At 53.6% G+C, this 18,414-nt stretch overlaps 6 protein-coding genes across 6 annotated transcripts; 3 read left to right on the plus strand and 3 right to left on the minus strand.

Moving 5' to 3' along the window:
- Window positions 1–246: 246 nt before the first annotated feature.
- Window positions 247–1,881, minus strand: PFLUO_LOCUS1167 (uncharacterized protein; the record flags this gene model as incomplete). Its single annotated transcript, XM_073778180.1, has 4 exons — window positions 247–390; window positions 447–1,322; window positions 1,575–1,757; window positions 1,819–1,881. 4 exons carry the CDS (start codon window positions 1,879–1,881, stop codon window positions 247–249), a joined length of 1,266 nt encoding a protein of 421 aa, XP_073635260.1.
- A 1,360-nt stretch (window positions 1,882–3,241) lies between these two features.
- On the plus strand, window positions 3,242–6,043 carry PFLUO_LOCUS1168 (Heat shock protein hsp98; the record flags this gene model as incomplete). The annotated part of the gene is made up of 1 exon (XM_073778181.1): window positions 3,242–6,043. One exon carries the CDS (start codon window positions 3,242–3,244, stop codon window positions 6,041–6,043), a length of 2,802 nt encoding a protein of 933 aa, XP_073635261.1.
- Window positions 6,044–6,596: 553 nt separating this feature from the next.
- On the minus strand, window positions 6,597–8,129 carry PFLUO_LOCUS1169 (nucleolar zinc-finger protein; the record flags this gene model as incomplete). Its single annotated transcript, XM_073778182.1, has 3 exons — window positions 6,597–6,966; window positions 7,021–7,274; window positions 7,329–8,129. The coding sequence occupies 3 exons, from the start codon at window positions 8,127–8,129 to the stop codon at window positions 6,597–6,599; spliced, it is 1,425 nt and encodes a 474-aa protein (XP_073635262.1).
- Window positions 8,130–9,950: 1,821 nt separating this feature from the next.
- Window positions 9,951–11,297, minus strand: PFLUO_LOCUS1170 (uncharacterized protein; the record flags this gene model as incomplete). The annotated part of the gene is made up of 4 exons (XM_073778183.1): window positions 9,951–10,621; window positions 10,677–10,810; window positions 10,865–11,146; window positions 11,206–11,297. The coding sequence occupies 4 exons, from the start codon at window positions 11,295–11,297 to the stop codon at window positions 9,951–9,953; spliced, it is 1,179 nt and encodes a 392-aa protein (XP_073635263.1).
- A 2,006-nt stretch (window positions 11,298–13,303) lies between these two features.
- PFLUO_LOCUS1171 (uncharacterized protein) lies at window positions 13,304–14,938 on the plus strand (the record flags this gene model as incomplete). Its single annotated transcript, XM_073778184.1, has 2 exons — window positions 13,304–13,545; window positions 13,606–14,938. 2 exons carry the CDS (start codon window positions 13,304–13,306, stop codon window positions 14,936–14,938), a joined length of 1,575 nt encoding a protein of 524 aa, XP_073635264.1.
- Window positions 14,939–15,396: 458 nt separating this feature from the next.
- On the plus strand, window positions 15,397–18,331 carry PFLUO_LOCUS1172 (helicase; the record flags this gene model as incomplete). The annotated part of the gene is made up of 2 exons (XM_073778185.1): window positions 15,397–15,647; window positions 15,706–18,331. 2 exons carry the CDS (start codon window positions 15,397–15,399, stop codon window positions 18,329–18,331), a joined length of 2,877 nt encoding a protein of 958 aa, XP_073635265.1.
- Between the last annotated feature and the right edge of the window lie 83 nt (window positions 18,332–18,414).

Genomic DNA, 18,414 nt, shown 5'->3' on the forward strand with positions numbered 1-18,414 from the left:
GAAGAAGTGAAAACGGCGGTCAGAGGTCGAAAGGCGTGAGATTCCGGGGCAATTTCGAGTGCTGGGAATAATAGAAAAGCTTGCTGGGCCCCCTGCCCCTGATCCTTCTTCTTCTTCTTCCTCTTCCGCTTCTGCATCCACTCCCTCGGGGTACATTATCCTTCCCATTCGGACATGTATGACAATACATCTGTCTCAATGTCCTTGTTCAAGAAGGAATAAACATACAGGGGCATGCAGTGCTGCCTACACCTTCACCGCAAACTGCTTCAAGTACAGATAGTCGGCCATGTTGTCGTCGACCGTCTTGCGAATGAGCCGGGCAGCCTTCTCGCCGTACCTCTCGCGCCACTCGGCATCGAACTGTTCCTCGGACTTGAGGGCATGCGGCTGGAGAGTGTTAGCATCCCATCTATACCCCGTTGACAAGACCAGGCAAGACTTACATGCTGTCTCGCCTCCAGGCCCTTGGACTCGATCGCATCATTGTGGAACCCACGCCACTTCTCAAACGCCCAGCATGCAAACGCATGATCCTCCTCCGTGTCCCACGACAGCATCGCCTCCGTATACGGCATATCCACACTACGGCAGAACGCCTCGATGGTCTTCGCCGGCGCATCGAGCATATCATCCGCGTCGATGACACAGATCTCATGGACAGTGTTGTCATCCTTCTCCTCCGGGCTCAAGTCCGGCCGCGTCGCCACCCGTGGTCCGACCAGTCCCTCGTCCCGCAGGTAGTTGAAGTGCCGGCGCAGCTCGTCGTACCCGGCTTCCAGGGGGTCATAGCTATAGAAGCCTGTGTCCTTGTCCAGCGGGGGGATCGTGCACCGGTAGTACGACGGCACGCTGTAGTGCGGGTCGCGGATCAGGAACGCGAAGTGGAATTGCTCTTGGAGCCGCCGCGGCATCACGGTCGGGTTTTCTGGCTCGGGAAGCGTGTCGTACGGGCCTGGTTCCTTGTTGGCGTGCTTGGCAGCTCCATTGGCAGCTCCGTTGGTGACGCCGTTGGCAGTTCCATTGCTGGTCGTCCCGTTGGTATGGGCGTGCCCATTGACACCGTTGGCGATGCCATTGGTGGTAGTGCCGTTGGCACTACCGTTGACCACCGTGCCGTTGGTCGGCGCGGTGGCGTGGCCGTTGGCATGACCGGAGCCGTTAACGGCACCGTTCACGCCATTGGCCGGATGGTGGCCGTTGATGCCGTTGGCAGTGCCCACGCCGCGCTTGACGCGCTTCAGTGAGAGCGCCGGGGTGGCGGCTTTGCCAGCCGGCGGCAGCAGGTAATGATCGATGTCCTTGATGAAGACTCTCTTTCCCTGCTTGCACGGTAAGTATCCCCTCATAAAGCAAAAGAACATGTGAGTTAGGCAAGCCGGACGGAACGACGGTCCTCCGAACACGTCTGATTCCGGTGGCTCGGTTTCGTGGTTTTATACGTATGACAAAAAGCAAGGCGAGGGGGGATGTAGAACAGCAGGGCATACACACGCCCCGTAGTGCAGAACACGCGGGGGTGATTACGACAAAGCAAAAACAGAACGCAAGGAGAGGTTGGAGAAGGGTCGGACCTCAGAAGATTCTCGATCAATCCTCTCCATCACGGTAGCGTAGGTCGACTGGCTGAACCCGCTGTCAAGCCGGGCCTGTTCGTCCTCGGCAAACCGGTCGGAGAGACGCTCGGGGCCGTAGTAGAAGGCATCACCGAACGGCTCGTGGACACATTGGATCGAGTCCCGTTGGGTCATGAAGACCTGTGTCACCCAGTCAGCCACGACTAATTCAGAATCTACAGCCAGGAGGAGAGGTCCGTACCCGCTCAAAGGCTGTCGAGCAGGCGCGCGGATGCGTCGCCACAAAGATCGGCTTCATCGACATGGTGAGACCGTGCACGTAGCAACCGTATATCGGTTGATAATAATAGAATAAAGAATTGGTTCCTGCGTGGATCCGAGCTAGATGGCTGGCTGGATAGATGGATTGGTGACCGGGCAGAATCAAGGACGGAGGAGGAATACTCCAATAGAAAGTCAAAAAAGGGCAAGCCTCAGCAAATGTGAGGGTTGCGCGATGACTTCAGCCGTCGACAGGATGGCGTGAGAACGGGGACGCACGGGCAGGTACCGGGGTTTCTTATACTCGCGTCCCTACGAACAGTCTGGAAAGTACGGAGTTTGAGGCACAGGAAACCGGGTGGCTGCCAAAGCTACCAGTCTTGGGCGTATCCACGACCCATATTTCTCACCAGTGATGGTTTCCATCGAAAACTACCTAAGTGGGCTGGTTACATCTCTGCTGCGATAGCATCGTCTCGACTCCGTTAATAGGCAAATCATGGAGCCCCATGCCCCTCCCTGCCGCTTCTATTTTTTCCCCCAGGAAGCCTGTCATGGCCAATGGGAGCCCTGTGAGTGGGCAGCTGAGTGGACAGCAGGTTCCAGCCCGACGGCGTGAGCGTATCCACGGTCTGATCGTTCTCCGCCGCGAAAGTCTCGGGTGCCGTAGCTCGGGTGAGAATGCGCGATTATTCTTCCAGAAACAGGGCACGAATAGGTACGAGGCACCCATGTATATCGGCCGAGGTCTAGGTCTGATCCCGGATAAATCCCATCATTTCATTGTCTCGTCTTCTTGGGACCGGGGCGCGCTTGACGTCATGCACTGCCAGGGGGGAATTTTCCGGCGGCTAGCAAGGGAAATCTCGGAAGAGGAATTGCATGGCCATGCTACAATTTAAAGGGACGTCTGGAGGAGCCTGGCAGGAGGAGTGGGTGGTGTAGTGCTACGTGCAGGAGCTCTCCATCTAGCAGTCGCCGACGGCACTGTTAGTTGAGATGGAACCACCCGCGCGCCGGACGCTCACCCGTGCTGAGCAAGGTCTCCTCCCGCTCCACCAGAGGCAAGCCCGAACCAGCTTCGGGAGTGGAGCCATGTGCGACGCCCATCATCATCATCCTCCCAAGGCGGGCGGAACAGAGTGGAATTCTGCCAAAACAAGGCAAACCCAAGGCGGGGAGATCTCTGCAGTGATCCCACGGTGCACGTGATCATCATATGATCCGAAGTATCAGGTGATTTCGGGCAGCTTCTGGAAGGCGGTGGAACGGACTCGTTGCGTCATGAGCCTGACAGCAGCTTCGGGCGGCGACAAGTTTCATATATAGTGCCCAAGTATATACACCATCGTCGCCTTCGTTCTCTTCTCTCTCTCTCACCTTCTTTTCTCCCATCGTCCACTATGAACGGTGCTCAATTCACTGATCGCGCCAACAAGGCCCTGCTGGATTCCAGCGCTCTGGCCGAACAATATGCCCACTCCCAAATCCTCCCCATGCACCTGGCGGTGTCCCTGCTCAACCCCTCCCCGGAGGAAGACCAGGACCAACAACAGCCCGCGGGCCACGCCTCACACGATGCGTCCTCTTCACCTCTTTTCCGGCAGGTCATCGAACGGGCCCACGGCGATCCGCAAACCCTCGATCGCTCTTTGATGAAGATGTTGGTGCGGCTGCCAAGCCAAGACCCCCCACCAGAGACCGTCGCCGTCTCTCCCGCCCTGGCGAAAGTGATCCGATCGGCTACAGACCTCTCCAAAACCCAAAAGGACAGCTTCGTGGCCATTGACCACCTGATCCAAGCCGTGTGCCAGGACTCCCAGGTCCAGCGCGGACTGGCCGATGCCAGCATCCCCAACCTCAAATTGATCGACACGGCCGTGCAGCAGATCCGGGGCACGCGCCGCGTCGACTCCAAGACGGCCGACTCGGAAACCGAAAATGAAAACCTCAAGAAGTTCACCATCGATATGACCTCTCTCGCTCGCGAGGGCAAGATCGACCCCGTCATCGGACGAGAAGAGGAAATCCGTCGCGTGATTCGCATCCTCAGTCGGCGCACGAAGAACAACCCCGTCCTCATCGGTGAACCCGGTGTGGGTAAGACCACCATCGTCGAGGGTCTGGCCCGCCGGATCGTCAATGCCGATATCCCCGCCAATCTGGCCCAATGCCGGCTGCTTTCCCTCGATGTGGGATCCTTGGTTGCTGGAAGCAAGTACCGTGGCGAGTTTGAAGAACGGATGAAGGGCGTCCTCAAGGAGATCGAAGACTCGAAAGACACGATCGTCTTGTTCGTCGACGAGATCCACCTGCTGATGGGCGCCGGGTCGAGCGGCGATGGCGGCATGGATGCTGCAAACCTGCTCAAGCCCATGCTCGCCCGCGGCCAGCTGCACTGCATCGGCGCAACCACTCTCGGTGAATACCGCAAGTATATTGAGAAGGACCAGGCTTTCGAGCGACGATTCCAGCAGGTCCTGGTCAAGGAGCCCACCGTGTCGGAAACCATCTCGATCCTCCGTGGTCTGAAGGAGAAGTACGAAGTCCACCACGGTGTCAACATTCTCGACGGTGCCATCGTCGCTGCGGCCACCCTGGCTGCGCGCTACCTCACAGCCCGTCGACTGCCTGATTCCGCCGTTGACCTGGTCGATGAGGCCGCCGCTGCGGTCCGTGTGACGCGCGAATCTGAGCCCGAAGCGCTTGATACCTTGGAACGGAAATCACGACAACTCCAGATTGAAATCCACGCTCTGGAACGTGAGCAGGATGAAGCGTCCAAGACTCGGCTGGAGGCTGCCAAGCAGGAAGCCGCCAACGTCGGCGAGGAGCTGCGCCCGATGCGCGAGAAGTATGAAAGCGAGAAGCAGCGCAGCAGAGAGGTCCAGGATGCCAAGATCAAGCTCGATTCGCTCAAGGTCAAGCGGGACGAGGCCGAGCGCATGGGCGACACTCAGACGGCTGCTGATCTCGAGTACTACGCCATTCCCGAAACAAAGCAACTCATCGAACGACTGGAGGCTGACCGCGCCCGGGCCGATGCGGAGCGTCGCGCACAGCAGGGTGAGGCCGGTGAGGCTCTTCTGGCTGATGCAGTTGGCCCCGACCAGATCAATGAGATCGTCGCCCGGTGGACTGGTATCCCCGTCACACGCCTGAAGACCACCGAGAAGGATAAGCTTCTCAACATGGAGAAACACCTGGGCAAAGTCGTCATTGGCCAAAAGGAGGCCGTGGTTTCGGTCTCGAATGCAATTCGTCTGCAGCGCTCGGGACTCAGCAATCCCAACTCGCCCCCGAGCTTTTTGTTCTGCGGTCCTTCTGGTACGGGTAAGACGCTGCTCACCAAGGCGCTGGCTGAGTTCCTCTTCGACGACCCGAAGGCGATGATCCGGTTCGACATGTCCGAATACCAAGAGCGACACTCGCTCAGCCGAATGATCGGTGCACCGCCCGGCTATGTCGGCCACGATGCCGGTGGCCAGCTGACGGAGAATCTGCGCCGCCGCCCCTTCTCAATCCTGTTATTCGACGAAGTCGAGAAGGCTGCCAAGGAGGTCCTTACTGTCCTGCTGCAACTCATGGACGACGGACGCATCACCGATGGCCAAGGCCGCATCGTCGACGCCAAGAACTGCATCGTCGTCATGACCTCCAACTTGGGCGCCGGGTACCTCGCCCGGCCCACCACCAAGGACGGCCGCATCGACTCGCAAACCCGCGAACTGGTCATGGGCGCCCTGCGCGACTACTTCCTGCCCGAATTCCTGAACCGGATCTCCAGCACGGTGATCTTTAACCGGCTCACCAAGAAGGAAATCCGAAAGATCGTCGACCTCCGCCTGTCAGAAGTGCAGAAACGTCTCGAGCATAACGGCCGCAATGTGCTCATCTCCTGCTCCGAAGAAGTCAAGAACTACCTTGGCGCCGCAGGATACTCTCCGGCCTACGGTGCGCGTCCTCTGGGCCGCATCATTGAGCGCGAGGTCCTCAATCGTCTCGCGGTGCTGATCCTGCGCGGCAGCGTCAAGGATGGCGAAGAGGCTCGCGTAGTCATGCGCGACGGCCATATCGATGTCTTGCCTAATCACGAGCTGGATTCGAGTGATGATGATGATTATGACGAGGATATGATTGATGAGGAGGATGCTCTTGCTGAGATGGAGGATAATACTGGAGACATGGATCTCTACGAAGAGTAAGCCGCTCCTCGTCTATGGTCACTTGCATAAAAGCGCACAAAGAAAGCATTTTGGACTTTTCGATTACGGACTTTTGGTGTTTGCTTTTGATTTTCTTTTTTTTTTTTGAGATTTGGCATGGTGCTGTGGATCCTGCATATTTCTTGATTCTTTTGTTTATATCATACGGTCCCGCCCTGGACTTATAAGTCCCAGATGGCAGGGTCAGTTGCTCGCTTACTCTTGTTAATACAAAGACCGTACTTCATATTGAACAGTGACGATAAGTTTGTCTATTACACATATCCATCTCTATCTTAGTAGTTACTATTACATCAAATAGAATCAATCAATGTGAAGCAACACTGTAACTTTTTATAACTCATTTCCCACCAACAACAGCCGGATATCTATGTAACAAATGAAAAATGTAAGTATTGAGAAGACGCCACCATGCAAGAACCAGACGAGAAGCAAGGAAAAGCATCTCATGCATCATGAAATAGACATAGCTTGTAGATCGTGACCCAAGACAGAAGAAAAGGTATGTATCGTGACCAATGGCATCTGCAAATCATGATTTCTGCTCCTCCTCCTCGTACCCCTCGGTCTTCATATCCTTCAAGCCAAGATCATCCTCCTCCTCGTCGGTACGTGTGTAGTCCTCGATCGTGATCTGTGGATCCGCCGCAGGCGAACATAGATCCTGGACGTAGCTGTTCGCCAAAGGATCTTCGAGGGTAATGGTGAATTTCAGCTCGCCCGAGATAGCGGAGTCCAGGTTGGCGAAGAAGCGGTCCCACTTCTGCTTGTCGGAACTGACCATGCTGTCACCGCCGGAATGGTTCACGTCTTCGATGTCATAGAGATTCGAGGACAATTGCTCCTTGATCTCCGTCAGAAGACCCTCTATTGTAGTAAACCGGCCGCCGAGGGTTCCTGGTCTTTGGTTTTGCTGTTAGCTTCAGTTTTCTCAAATAAATCAATGGAGTACATACTGCACTTCGAGCTCGAGTTCCTGGCTGGACAGCGCGCAGGTGTCGGACTTGAGGATGTCTCGAGACAGATCGACGATGTTCTCCACCTTGAGAGTAATCCGCTTGCCCTTCTCTGGGATTTCGCCGCCGGTCTTGACTTCGTTGCTCTTGTACCCGCAGCCTTCGCCTTCGCCCTGGCCCGTCTGGCCGTCGACAACGGTTCCGTCGCATACGGTTGACCAGATGAAAACTTCTTTGAAATGCGGAATGTGGACCTGGGATCATCACTTAATAACCGTTCGATTAGCTTGGGAGACTCAAGGGCATACCTTTTTCATGTTGACCACACAGGGCTTGGTGCAGGCTGGACATTGCGCGGGGAGGGTGTAGACTTGTCCATCAACGATTTCGGACTCATCAAGCTCGGTCTCGCCCATCGGGACTCCTTTGTGTTCGCCGGTTTCGGGGTCGGAAGCGAGACCTAGCTCTTCGTTCTGCTCGGCGGTGCGAGGGTATTCGACACGGCGGTACTTGCTGCCACGGTCGGTTGTATTGGGCGCGATCCAAGAGTTGCCCGTCGGGTCGTCTACGGAGACCGTGAATGGGAAACGGTTGCCCTCCGACATCTCCTTCAGTTTCTGGATGAGCGGCTCGAGAGCGTCGTGGAGTTCGGGGGCCTGCGCTTTGCGGAGGGGTTGCTCGTTTGCCAGCGAGTCGTGGATGCGCGTTATAACGCCCTCGATGTTAGTGAGCTGGCTCTCGCCCTTGGGCATCTCAATACCCAGCGTTTCCACCTTGAAAATCGACACATCACTGCGAATCACCTGGCGCTGCAGATCGTCCTCGTTCTCCACGACCAACGTGTATTTGCTTCCCTTCTCCTGGATCTGGCCGGCCGATTTGACGGAGTTGTCTTTGAAATAGCAGTGTGGGCACTCGAAGGACTCAAGGATGACATCGCGGAAGAAGGGGACTTTCAAAAGCAGCAGACGAGTCGTTCCGCTTTCGTGGCAGTTCATGCAGAGACTCTCCACGCTCATAAGCCCGGTGTCTTCATCTTGCTCGACTAGATCGCCGATCTTTTGGAACTGCGACTGGGGCGCATTGGTGTCGGTGGCGTCAGCGGACATCATGAGAGGGCTCGTGAGGCTGTGTAAAGGAGTGTCAAGCAACAGGCGTATAAACTCTTATCGGGCAAAAAAAAAAATCTCCCATCGAACATTCCGCGTTCTTCGGTGGTGGGGGCTGACTCAGCCATACACAAGGCTTTAAGTTAACTATTACGCCAAGCTTCAAGGCTGGTTTAGTTCCCAACGCGCTTTTCACTTCAGATCCCAGCTCAGCACTTAGATTGTCTAGTGCTTTCTCATGATTTTCTCGCTCCCTCATGCTACAGCTTTCAGCTCTCTGGGTTGTCGTTGGAACAGCGATTTGCCTATCATAATGCAATGATGGAGTGTATCGAATATGGCAACTGCGCACTGAACGACCGGACAAACAAACCTCCCTAGAAACTTCTGAAGTGTCTGACTTTCAATGGTATCGGCAGCTTCCAATATGACCATTTGGAGTTCTTTCAGTCCTAGATCACAATCAATCACGTGTCTCGCCTTCATCCGAGTGTGAAAGCTAGTATACAAGGTGTTGTTGAGAAAGTCCATCACGTGCTTGTGGTATGAATTTTGCTTCTTGTTCATTAACAGATGTGGATATTTACTACAAGTTGCCGGCGTCGAATATTAATAGTGCAGTTGAACAATGGCAAGGCAAGGCAAGGTGGTTACTAACTTGACCACATGTGGGCCTTTCTCAGTACCTGAGATCCGAGATCTTTCAAGATCCATGTTGCCCGTATAAGGTTCTGACTATGCTAGCTCGGACTTACGGTAGAGGGCATTTCACAAGCTATCTCGCGAGGCCTGTTCAAGAGTGGACCCGCTCAGTAATCCACTGGAGTGTTCCCCGAATCGGTGTTTATATTGGGGCAAGTACACTCCGTACAAGAAACCGGATTCAGCGCAATTGCAAAATCAGACAGTCGATCATCAGCTCTCCTGGGCCAACCACCATCTCTCTCATGCGGAGTCGATTTGGAGATTTTGGAGATTTCGGGGAATCATGGCCAAGAAGAGTAAGCGGACCGCTCTGAAACAGCTGTGGGTCACCCAAACTCAGCTGAGAGCCTGAGAGCGGAGTGGCTCTAGATCGAAAAAATAGTACGAAAGTTAAAACTGGCCTTCTTGGCTCTGCACGATGAAAAACACAAAAAAAAAAAACCAAAATCGTCTAGTGGGGGAAGAAGATAGGAAATCAAAAGCCTTGACAGCGAGAATTGATAACAGCCGCCTCCAGACTCCGGTGTTCAACCCTTAACGTCCCAGCACTTCGTTGCGGAGAAAGAAAGTTTGTATGAACCGTGGATCGATCGATGCTGATTGACTTCGCGATTAATTTCACTAGCCAGCACGGCAGCTGCCAGACGGGAGGGGAGTCAAGTACCAGTGGAGACTGATCTTCGTTCCACAGGATCATTTAGAGTAACAGTACATTATTATTCGATCGTGCAGATGGTCGATCGGGAATGATCCCTAATCGAGATTTTGTTTTCTAGCCTCCTAGAAGAGAATTCCGTAATGATTCTCCACTCAAGTTGAAACCGTATTCGGTGTCTGTTCGGTAGGAATAGATCGGCGGGAAGGTGTATCCACAGAGGTTCTAGACGAGGCGGGAGATCGCCCTGAATGGTCAGGTAGCCTACAAAAGTGTACGGATAGACTCGGAGAAATTTCCTGACATGGAAAATGCTGTAATCGATGTAACTCCTCTATCCCTCTAAACGTAATGAGATATCTCAAGGTGCAAGTATGTACAGGAGAAAAGGCCAAAAAGGGTATCAGGTTACATGCATTCCATCTATTCATGACAAGCAATGGCGTTTCTTTGTGACAAGGCTACACAGCCTCACCTCCGCGGGTAAATTGCGCAGTACTGGGCTCGAAGTTTTCCGGCCTTGTGTCGTGTTGGACAGTAACCGTAATGTCCCGTTGGATGCGCAGAGCGCGCGACGATCCATCGTCGCTGATAGAGTGCTCCTCGCTGGGCGCAAGACTGATATCGGACACAGCTCCCTTCTGCGGCGAGTGCGGCGACATAGAGGCACCGTGGAAGTCCTTCATTCCGTAGTCTCCAGACCGAAGTTGAGTGCTCACTCCGTATGAAGGCAGACCGGATCCCTTGTTGCTAGTCCATGGACCCGACTTATACCGATCAGTGCCACGCTTCGAGCCACCGGTCCAGCTCTTGAGGGCCGGGAACACGTCGCGCATAAGCGACCAGATCAGCGGGAGGTTGGTCACCAGGATCGCTACGGTGGCTTCCCGGAAGTACCAGTTCATGTAGACGTAAGAGATCAGGTAAGGGACCAGGCAGTACACCTTGTTCAGAATGGCGGCGACAATGACGAAGATACCCATACCGAAGAGGACGAGAAGAATCATCTTCTGCTTCAATGGCACGCGGACTTGGACTAGCATTGGAATGCCGATCAAGAGCATGAAGATGTCGGATGAGATGGAGAAGCAGGCCTGGATGATTTCGTAGTACTGGTAGGACGAGCATTGGTCTGAATATACCAGTCAGCAATGGCACTTGAGTACGTTGTTATTTTCTCCACTCACAATTTGGTGTTGGAACGGCCCAGTAGTTCGAGAGCGGGCGGCAGATGAGGAATAATGACAGTTCAGTTCCGACAAATCCAATGGCGACGTAGACAGCAAGATAATTAATCCATCTTCTTTGCTTGAGCCCCTCTCTGTTGAATAGTTAGCAACGAGGTTCCGAAAAGACCAGGAGGGAGTTTGCGTACGTGATACGAGCGTAGATCACCAGCATACAAGACTTCAGGCTCCAGACGGTGAGGATAAAGGCATGCTCCGATACAAAAACCCATTTGCTCCCACGCTCACGCTCAGCGTGGATACTAGGGGTCATCGTTTTCTTTTCTTCTTCCGTCATCAGGTTCGAACCCCCTCCGGAGGCGACTTGGTTGAGTGCAACACATAAGATCGTGTACCAGACGACGGCGTTAACCATCAAGAAGTCATCGGCTTGGAGGTTCCGAACTCCCAACCGGCGAATACGGGCAGTACTGATGTTCAGGTTAGAATTCAGTCTTTTTCGCGGTGGCAGTCGGACGAAGACACTCACAATCGCAGGACAACACCCAAGACGCCAACTGCATAAAGAGACCATGTCTCACGGGCAAAGCGGCGACCAAAGTCACCTCCCAGGCCCGACATACTGTCACGACTTAACAACCTGCGGTAAATCGATTAACAGGGTGATCGTTCAGAGAGCGAGGCAATACCCACATCTTTATAAGACCAGCGGGGATTTAAATGAAAGTATGCATAGGCCTTCCGATCGTCCGATAGCCATACATCTGCCGACGACGATCACTTCTAACCGACGTAGTTGGAACTGGGACCAAGTCTGTAGCCGACAGGGGTTTGATAAGTAAATTTGAGTTCTTGGGATGCCGGAGTACGTCGGCTTTTTTCATAGGTGAGCGGCTCGGTCTCCTGATCAGGGTCTCCAATCAAGGATTGTCCCATAGAGGCGAGATGGAGACTGTTCGAACCTTGGGTCGAAGGTTTGTGCGAAGTTGGATTTAAGGTTTCCTTCGGAAACCGATCGGACATCATCCGTTCCAGTAGACTCGCGTTTGTACCTAGTAAGTACTGCCGATCTATTATTCAGCTCTAGCCAGCGTTACTTGATCGACGGAGACCCATCTCTCTACTCCACTGATCAAGATGGATACCCCTAGGGTGGAGGTTTAGTGGCTTCTAGACTTTCTCTAGGAGGGTAATCCGGATATTTCCGGCGTCAGGAAAGTGTAGTAGCATACAGTATTCTCTGCAGTTCGAGCTGGAATCTCAATTGCGGCTGAAAGAGGGCCCTCCCAAGAGAAAGTGCTGTACCGTGGGGCAATCCCTGAAGATGGGGTGATGTTGTATTCCTGAAGAACCAGAAAACCCAGGTGCTTGGCATGACGATCTACCCTGGGCAATTACTATTTGGCAAAGACGGCAGAAGCAACCGAGTTTTACCCTCTCGTCCTCGCCACTCCATCCGGCGCGCTGGCCTGCGATATAAGGCATCAACCTCCTCCATGGGGTATAGATCGTGGTGGGCCATCCGTGGGTCGCAGGAGCAATAAAATCGGAGATGTTTTGCAGGCTGACGTGATCATGGACATAAGTAGTGAGGGAATTGAATGTGGGTCCCTTCTTCACTGTTCTTCCAGAGAACAAAAGTCACTGGTGCCGACCACGATCCGTGCACGTAGTCTGTCCCTGTTCCAATCCCCGGAAAAGGCAAGGAATTGGAATTTCTTCAGACTTTAGCCGTTCGCTCTGAATCTTTGTGATATCGCCACTCCAATCTACCAGGTCAGACTCCAGCGGTTAAGTTGGCTCTCTGATGGATGTTCTCCGAGCATACATACCCACTGCGCAAGGCTCAGCTTCTCCCCGACGGTAGATCCGTGGGCCTGATCTTCCACTATTGTTTCCTGCTGATTACTTGTCTCCGGGCTATGTTCCAACCAATGTCTCGGGACCAGAAATCGGAATCGGAGGCTCTTTCTTGGCGTCGCCTCGGTTCTATGATCTGCTACTGTCATGAAAAGTAAAGGACAGAATTGAGTATGGCACGTGTATGGCATGATTTTCCCATTCCAGGAACGACGACATGTTGTCGACCGTATGACCTGCATGTCTTGCCTCTGGTTTGGCAAATCTCGTGGTTGGCATAGTAGTTGCCTCATGAACCTCCCCCATATTTAGTGAAAGTCGGAGATACTCGCGCGGGACGATCAGAGCCAATCAAGATTAGCCTTGGAAAATTCTGTCTGCTGAAGCTCCCTCTCTAGGTTAAGCGTGAAGGTTATCCTGGCTTAGTCGCCTCCCAGCACATCCAATAATGGTTGCACCGGGGGCCCCACTTGCCACCCAGAACTGTTCGGCCGGGCCGGTCATTGGTAGGGAGATAAGGAGAAGCCGATTTAAAGGTTGAGGTGTGGAGAATCAGCCTGTTGGTGAATGAAGGGGAGACAACAATAATAATAATCCACCTCCCTCCTGTTCAGACTGATTAGATTCTCTCCCACGTCGTAACCAGTCCCTTCTCTTTTCCCATTCCATTCTTTTGTTTTTTCCACGCGCTTGGGACAGAGACCGTCGCCGAATACCTTGTTTCCCCTTATACGGACAGACGGGAGTCGTGAGAGATTTCAATCATCATGGCCTCTGTCGAGAATATTTCCGAAAAGGCCACAGTCGCCGAGGCCAATGCCGAGGATCAGCAGTCCCAGCAGGGGGAGTTGATCAACGCCTCAGGCCATCGCCAGGAGCTCGAGCGCAACTTCAGTCTGCTCAGTATTTGTGCCGTCGCCGTCACCACTGGAAACACCTGGATTGCTCAAGGTGGAAGTGTCGTTACGGCGCTGAGCAACGGTGGCTTGGCGGGTTGTATCTATGAATTGTGCGTATATCCCTACCCTCGACCCTCTCGACCTAATTCTAACGTTACACCAAACCACAGTATTGCAGTCTCGGTCTGCTACTGGTTAGTGGCAGCATCCATCGCGGAGCTAGCTTCAGGAATGCCCTCGGCCAGTGGTGTCTATCACTGGGCCAGTATCACAGCTGGTAAATATGGCCGCGTGTGTGGCTTCTTCGCCGGCTGGTGGAACTTCCTCGCCTGGGTGTTGGGTGCCGCCTCTATGTCCTTGATCATGGCACAGCAGACGGTGTCCATGTACGCGCTGATGCATCCCGGTTTCGTTCCCCAGACCTGGAATGTTTTCGTCAGCTTCATTATCTGTACCTGGGTGTGTTGCTGCATTGTCCTGTTCATGAACCGCTTCCTGCCCTACATTGGCAACCTTGGCATGTTCTTCATTCTCGCCGGTGTCTTCATCACCATCATCGTCTGCGTTGTCATGCCATATGTCAATAATGTGGGCTATGCCTCTGACTACGAGATTTGGCAAAAGTGGACCAATAAAACCGGCTACTCGCAGCCAGGCTTCGTCTTTGTCCTCGGTATGCTGAACGGTGCCTACAGTGTTGGGACCCCTGACTGCTCCTCCCACCTTGCGGAAGAGATCCCCAAGCCAAGTCGGAACATTCCCAAAGCCGTCCTGGCTCAGATGGGTGTTGGGTTCGTCACGGGTATCTGCTACATGATTGCCATCTTCTATTCCATCCAGAACCTCCCCAAAGTTCGCAACAGCCCGCTGAACTTCCCTCTCGCTGAGATCTATCGCCAGGCCACTGGGTCCCGCGGCGGCGCTCTGGGTCTGCTGATCGTCGCTTTCTTGCCCACTCTCATCACCTGCACGGGCTGCTACATCACCGCCGGCCGGACCCTGTGGACAATTTCCCGTGATCGTGCCACCCCTTTCCCCAACTGGCTCAGCCAGATCAACCCCCGAATGCAGAACCCCTTCAACGCCACCCTCGTCTGTGGCTGTCTGGTAACCGTCCTGGCCTGCATCTACCTCGGCTCCACCACCGCCTTCAGCGCCTTTGTCGGGTGCTTCGTCCAACTGTCCAGTCTATCCTACTTCATGGCCATCTTCCCGCACATGCTCACCCGGCGCTCGTCATTTGTGCCCGGTTTCTTCTTTATGAATAATGCGATCGGCTATGTGATCAATGCCCTGGCATGTGTCTACATCCTCGCATTTGTCGTCATTTTCTGCTTCCCATATGCCCTGCCTGCGGAGGCTGGCTCTATGAACTATGCCAGTTTGATGACTGGCGGTCTGTCCATCTTTGTTGCTGCCTGGTGGTTCGTCCGCCAGGGCAGCTATGAGGGCCCAAAGAACATTCCTCTGACCGACAAGGCCTTGATGGAGGATGCCCAGTGAAGGTGTGGCGCTGCTGAGTGATTCGATTTTGCATGTACCATTGTTTCATATATTTTGTTTTCCTTTTGCTCATGATCAACGCACGACCTCTCGGATGCATTTCCTTCGAAAGGAATATTTATGTCATACTTATCCCTTGATATACCCCTCAATCTTATGGTAGTTTGGATTTTGTACATAACTGCCTGTGGAAGAAACATAATCATCATTCCTTTACTCTTTTCATTATAAAATGCCTCCCCAATGTAGTCGGCATGAACTGAATCTAACCCCAGAGGTAGCAGAATTAGTTGTAAAGTCGGATACTATCAGAACGGAAAATGCTGTTCCAAAATCACGTCCTACAGCTCTCCTACCGATGTTCTTTAATCTTTGTCTATGTGTCACGTGATCACGCGTCGCGCCTTCCCGGCGGAACACACGCCGCCTGGTCTGACCTGCAAGACCCTCACATCGCCATGGTCTTCAAGCCCTTTAAGCCTCCTTTGATCAGGACTGCAACTGAGGCCAGCGATCACGAGCCTCTCGCTAAAAAACCACGCCTGCACAAGGAGGATGCCGCCGAGGCAGCCAGCCAGCGTGCAAAGCCCGCGTCGGGCCCACGAAAACCGCTACTGCAAGTGAAGAACATTGGGAAAGACGGAACTGATTCCACGGATCTCGCATCGAGGCATGGTGCGCCTGGCGAGAGATACTTTAATGCCTTGTGGTATGTCCATACTATTTGACACTCTCAATGGACCAAAATCTGACCGTGGCTCTATTAGGCGTAAACCGAGTGTGAAAAAGAACAAGACATGGGACGGAGATGGGATCCTCTCTGCGCGGGCGGGATATGTCTCATTGCGTGACATAGGGGGGAAAGATATGGGACGCGCCATGTATGACTCGCGTCTTGAACCGGGGACCATGATGTACATCGGAGGGAAAGAGGTAGAGATCGATTCTGAAATCCCCCGCGCGGAGTACCTGTCCGGGAGACTGTTCTTGGATGGCGCCAAAAGCACACCGGCGCCAACTCCACCAAAGAAGCAGTCTCTTGTGAAGAAGACCGAGAGCCGCAACTATTCTCCCATACTCGCTTCATTAAAATCATCCCAGCCTCTCAAACGGAATGGATCAACATCAGGAACCAGCAGCGCAGCAGCAAACGGAGCCCCATCTTTCGCGGCTTACAAGAAACCCCTGCTCAATGATACAGTCATTCCGCAATCCACCGCCAAAGCGGTTCCTCGTCATGACCCCACGGCGCCCGGTGCCTTGGTTATGCCAAGACTTCAATCAGCCCCCAAGGGAAAGCAAGTGGTCGATGTGGTTGTTGATCCTCTACTGTCGAAAAATCTACGAGAACACCAGCGCGAAGGGGTCCGGTTCCTTTACGAGTGCGTCATGGGGATGCGGTCGTTCAACGGCGAAGGCGCCATTCTAGCAGATGACATGGGAATGGGCAAAACACTGCAAACGATAGCATTGTTGTGGACTCTGCTAAAGCAGAATCCGGTCTACGAGGATCCTCCTGTCATCAAGAAAGCTCTGATCGTCTGTCCGGTCACCCTCATCAACAACTGGCGAAAGGAATTCCGCAAGTGGCTCGGGAATGAGCGCATTGGCGTCTTTGTCTTTGATGACAATAGGAAGCGTCTCACCGACTTTACGAAAGGTCGAGCTTATAACATTATGATCGTTGGGTACGAGAAACTGAGAAGTGTGTACGAGATCCTCGCCAAAGGCTCTGGTGTCGACATAATCATCGCAGATGAAGGGCACAGACTAAAGACACTGCAAAACAAGAGTGGTCAGGCTATCCAGTCACTGAATGCTGCAAAGAGAGTCATCCTCTCTGGCACGCCCATCCAAAATGATCTGAGAGAATTCTTCGCAGCTGTGGAGCTCGTCAACCCGGGGATACTGGGCACATTCAAGGCTTTTATCCGCGAGTTTGAGACGCCAATTGTGCGTAGCAGACAACCAGAAGCCACTGAAAAAGACATAGAAAAAGGCGAGGCGCGCAATGAGGAGCTGAGAGAGCTCACGTCCAAGTTCATACTACGCAGGACAGCCGACGTGCTATCCAAGTATCTGCCACCCAAGTCGGAATACGTGCTCTTCTGCAAGCCAACCCGCACTCAAGCGAATATCTACCAGGCTGTGCTTTCCTCGCCTATCTTTCAGTCTGCCATCGGCAATGCAGAGAGCGCCCTCCAGCTCATCACAATTTTGAAGAAGCTCTGCAATAGTCCGTCCTTGCTGACTGCAAAGAACAACAACGGCACACCCAGCGAAACCATCGCCTCTCTTATTTCATCGCTTCCCCAGGGCATGCTCCGCCACTTCTCCCCTTCCGCAAGCGCCAAACTTCGAGTGTTGGACCAGCTACTCGACACACTACGGAACACCACATCCGAAAAGATTGTTCTAGTCTCCAACTATACCTCAACGTTGAACCTCCTCGCCACGCTTCTGACATCCCTTGGTCTGCCCTTTCTACGTCTAGATGGAAGTACCCCGGCACAGAAACGTCAGGGCTTGGTCGACGATTTCAACCATCAACCAGCTAGCACCTGCTTCGCATTCCTGCTGTCAGCCAAAGCAGGCGGCACTGGCCTCAATCTCATCGGCGCGAGCCGTCTCATTCTCTTCGATGTGGACTGGAACCCGGCAACAGACATCCAAGCTATGGCGCGCATCCACCGTGACGGCCAGAAACGTCCCTGTCGAATTTACCGCGTGCTCCTCAAGGGCAGTCTGGAAGAGAAGATCTGGCAACGGCAAGTGACCAAGCTCGGACTCGCGGACAGCGTCATGGAGCATAAGAATAGCGTGGCTCAGTTCTCAACCGCCGAGCTGCGCGATCTCTTTCGGCTAGACCAGGAGAGCGAATGCCAGACGCACGATCTCTTGGGGTGCGACTGCGGCGGCAAAGGCGTGTCTGCCCCTTCTTCTGGTGCGGAGACTCCCATCAACACCAATTCCGGTATGAGTGAATTGAGTGACCTCTCCGACGACGACGACGACGAAGACAACCTTGATCTCCCAGGCTTTTCAGCCCTCATCAAAGCCTCCCAAGTCGACATGGAAAAACAAGAACGCTCCATCCGCGACGGATCTCACAGCCGCGCCCAGAGATCAGGCCGAGAAGGCAAACGTAAAAAGAGCGACCAGCAAAAGGACAAGATGCACCAATCCCTTGCGCAGTACGCACACCTGGATCCATCTCTCCTAGTACATGCTGCCAGTGTCGAAGAAGAAGAAGAGCTCGCCGTCGCGGTTGACGATGATGTTCTCCTGTCTTTACTGAAAGATGAGTGTAATTGCGTGGACTATATCTTCAAGAAGACCAGCGGCGCCGAGGTGGAAACCGGCTCTTCTGCACCCAGGGATGTGTCCGGTTAATAGGAAGGAGTGCTGCGCCAACGGCTCCGGCATTGTATGGAAAGGCGTCCATTTGATATTGTTTAGGATATGGTGCTTGTTAT

Source organism: Penicillium psychrofluorescens (genome assembly GCF_964197705.1).
Source record: "Penicillium psychrofluorescens genome assembly, chromosome: 1".
In the NCBI taxonomy this organism is placed as follows: Eukaryota; Fungi; Ascomycota; class Eurotiomycetes; order Eurotiales; family Aspergillaceae; genus Penicillium; species Penicillium psychrofluorescens.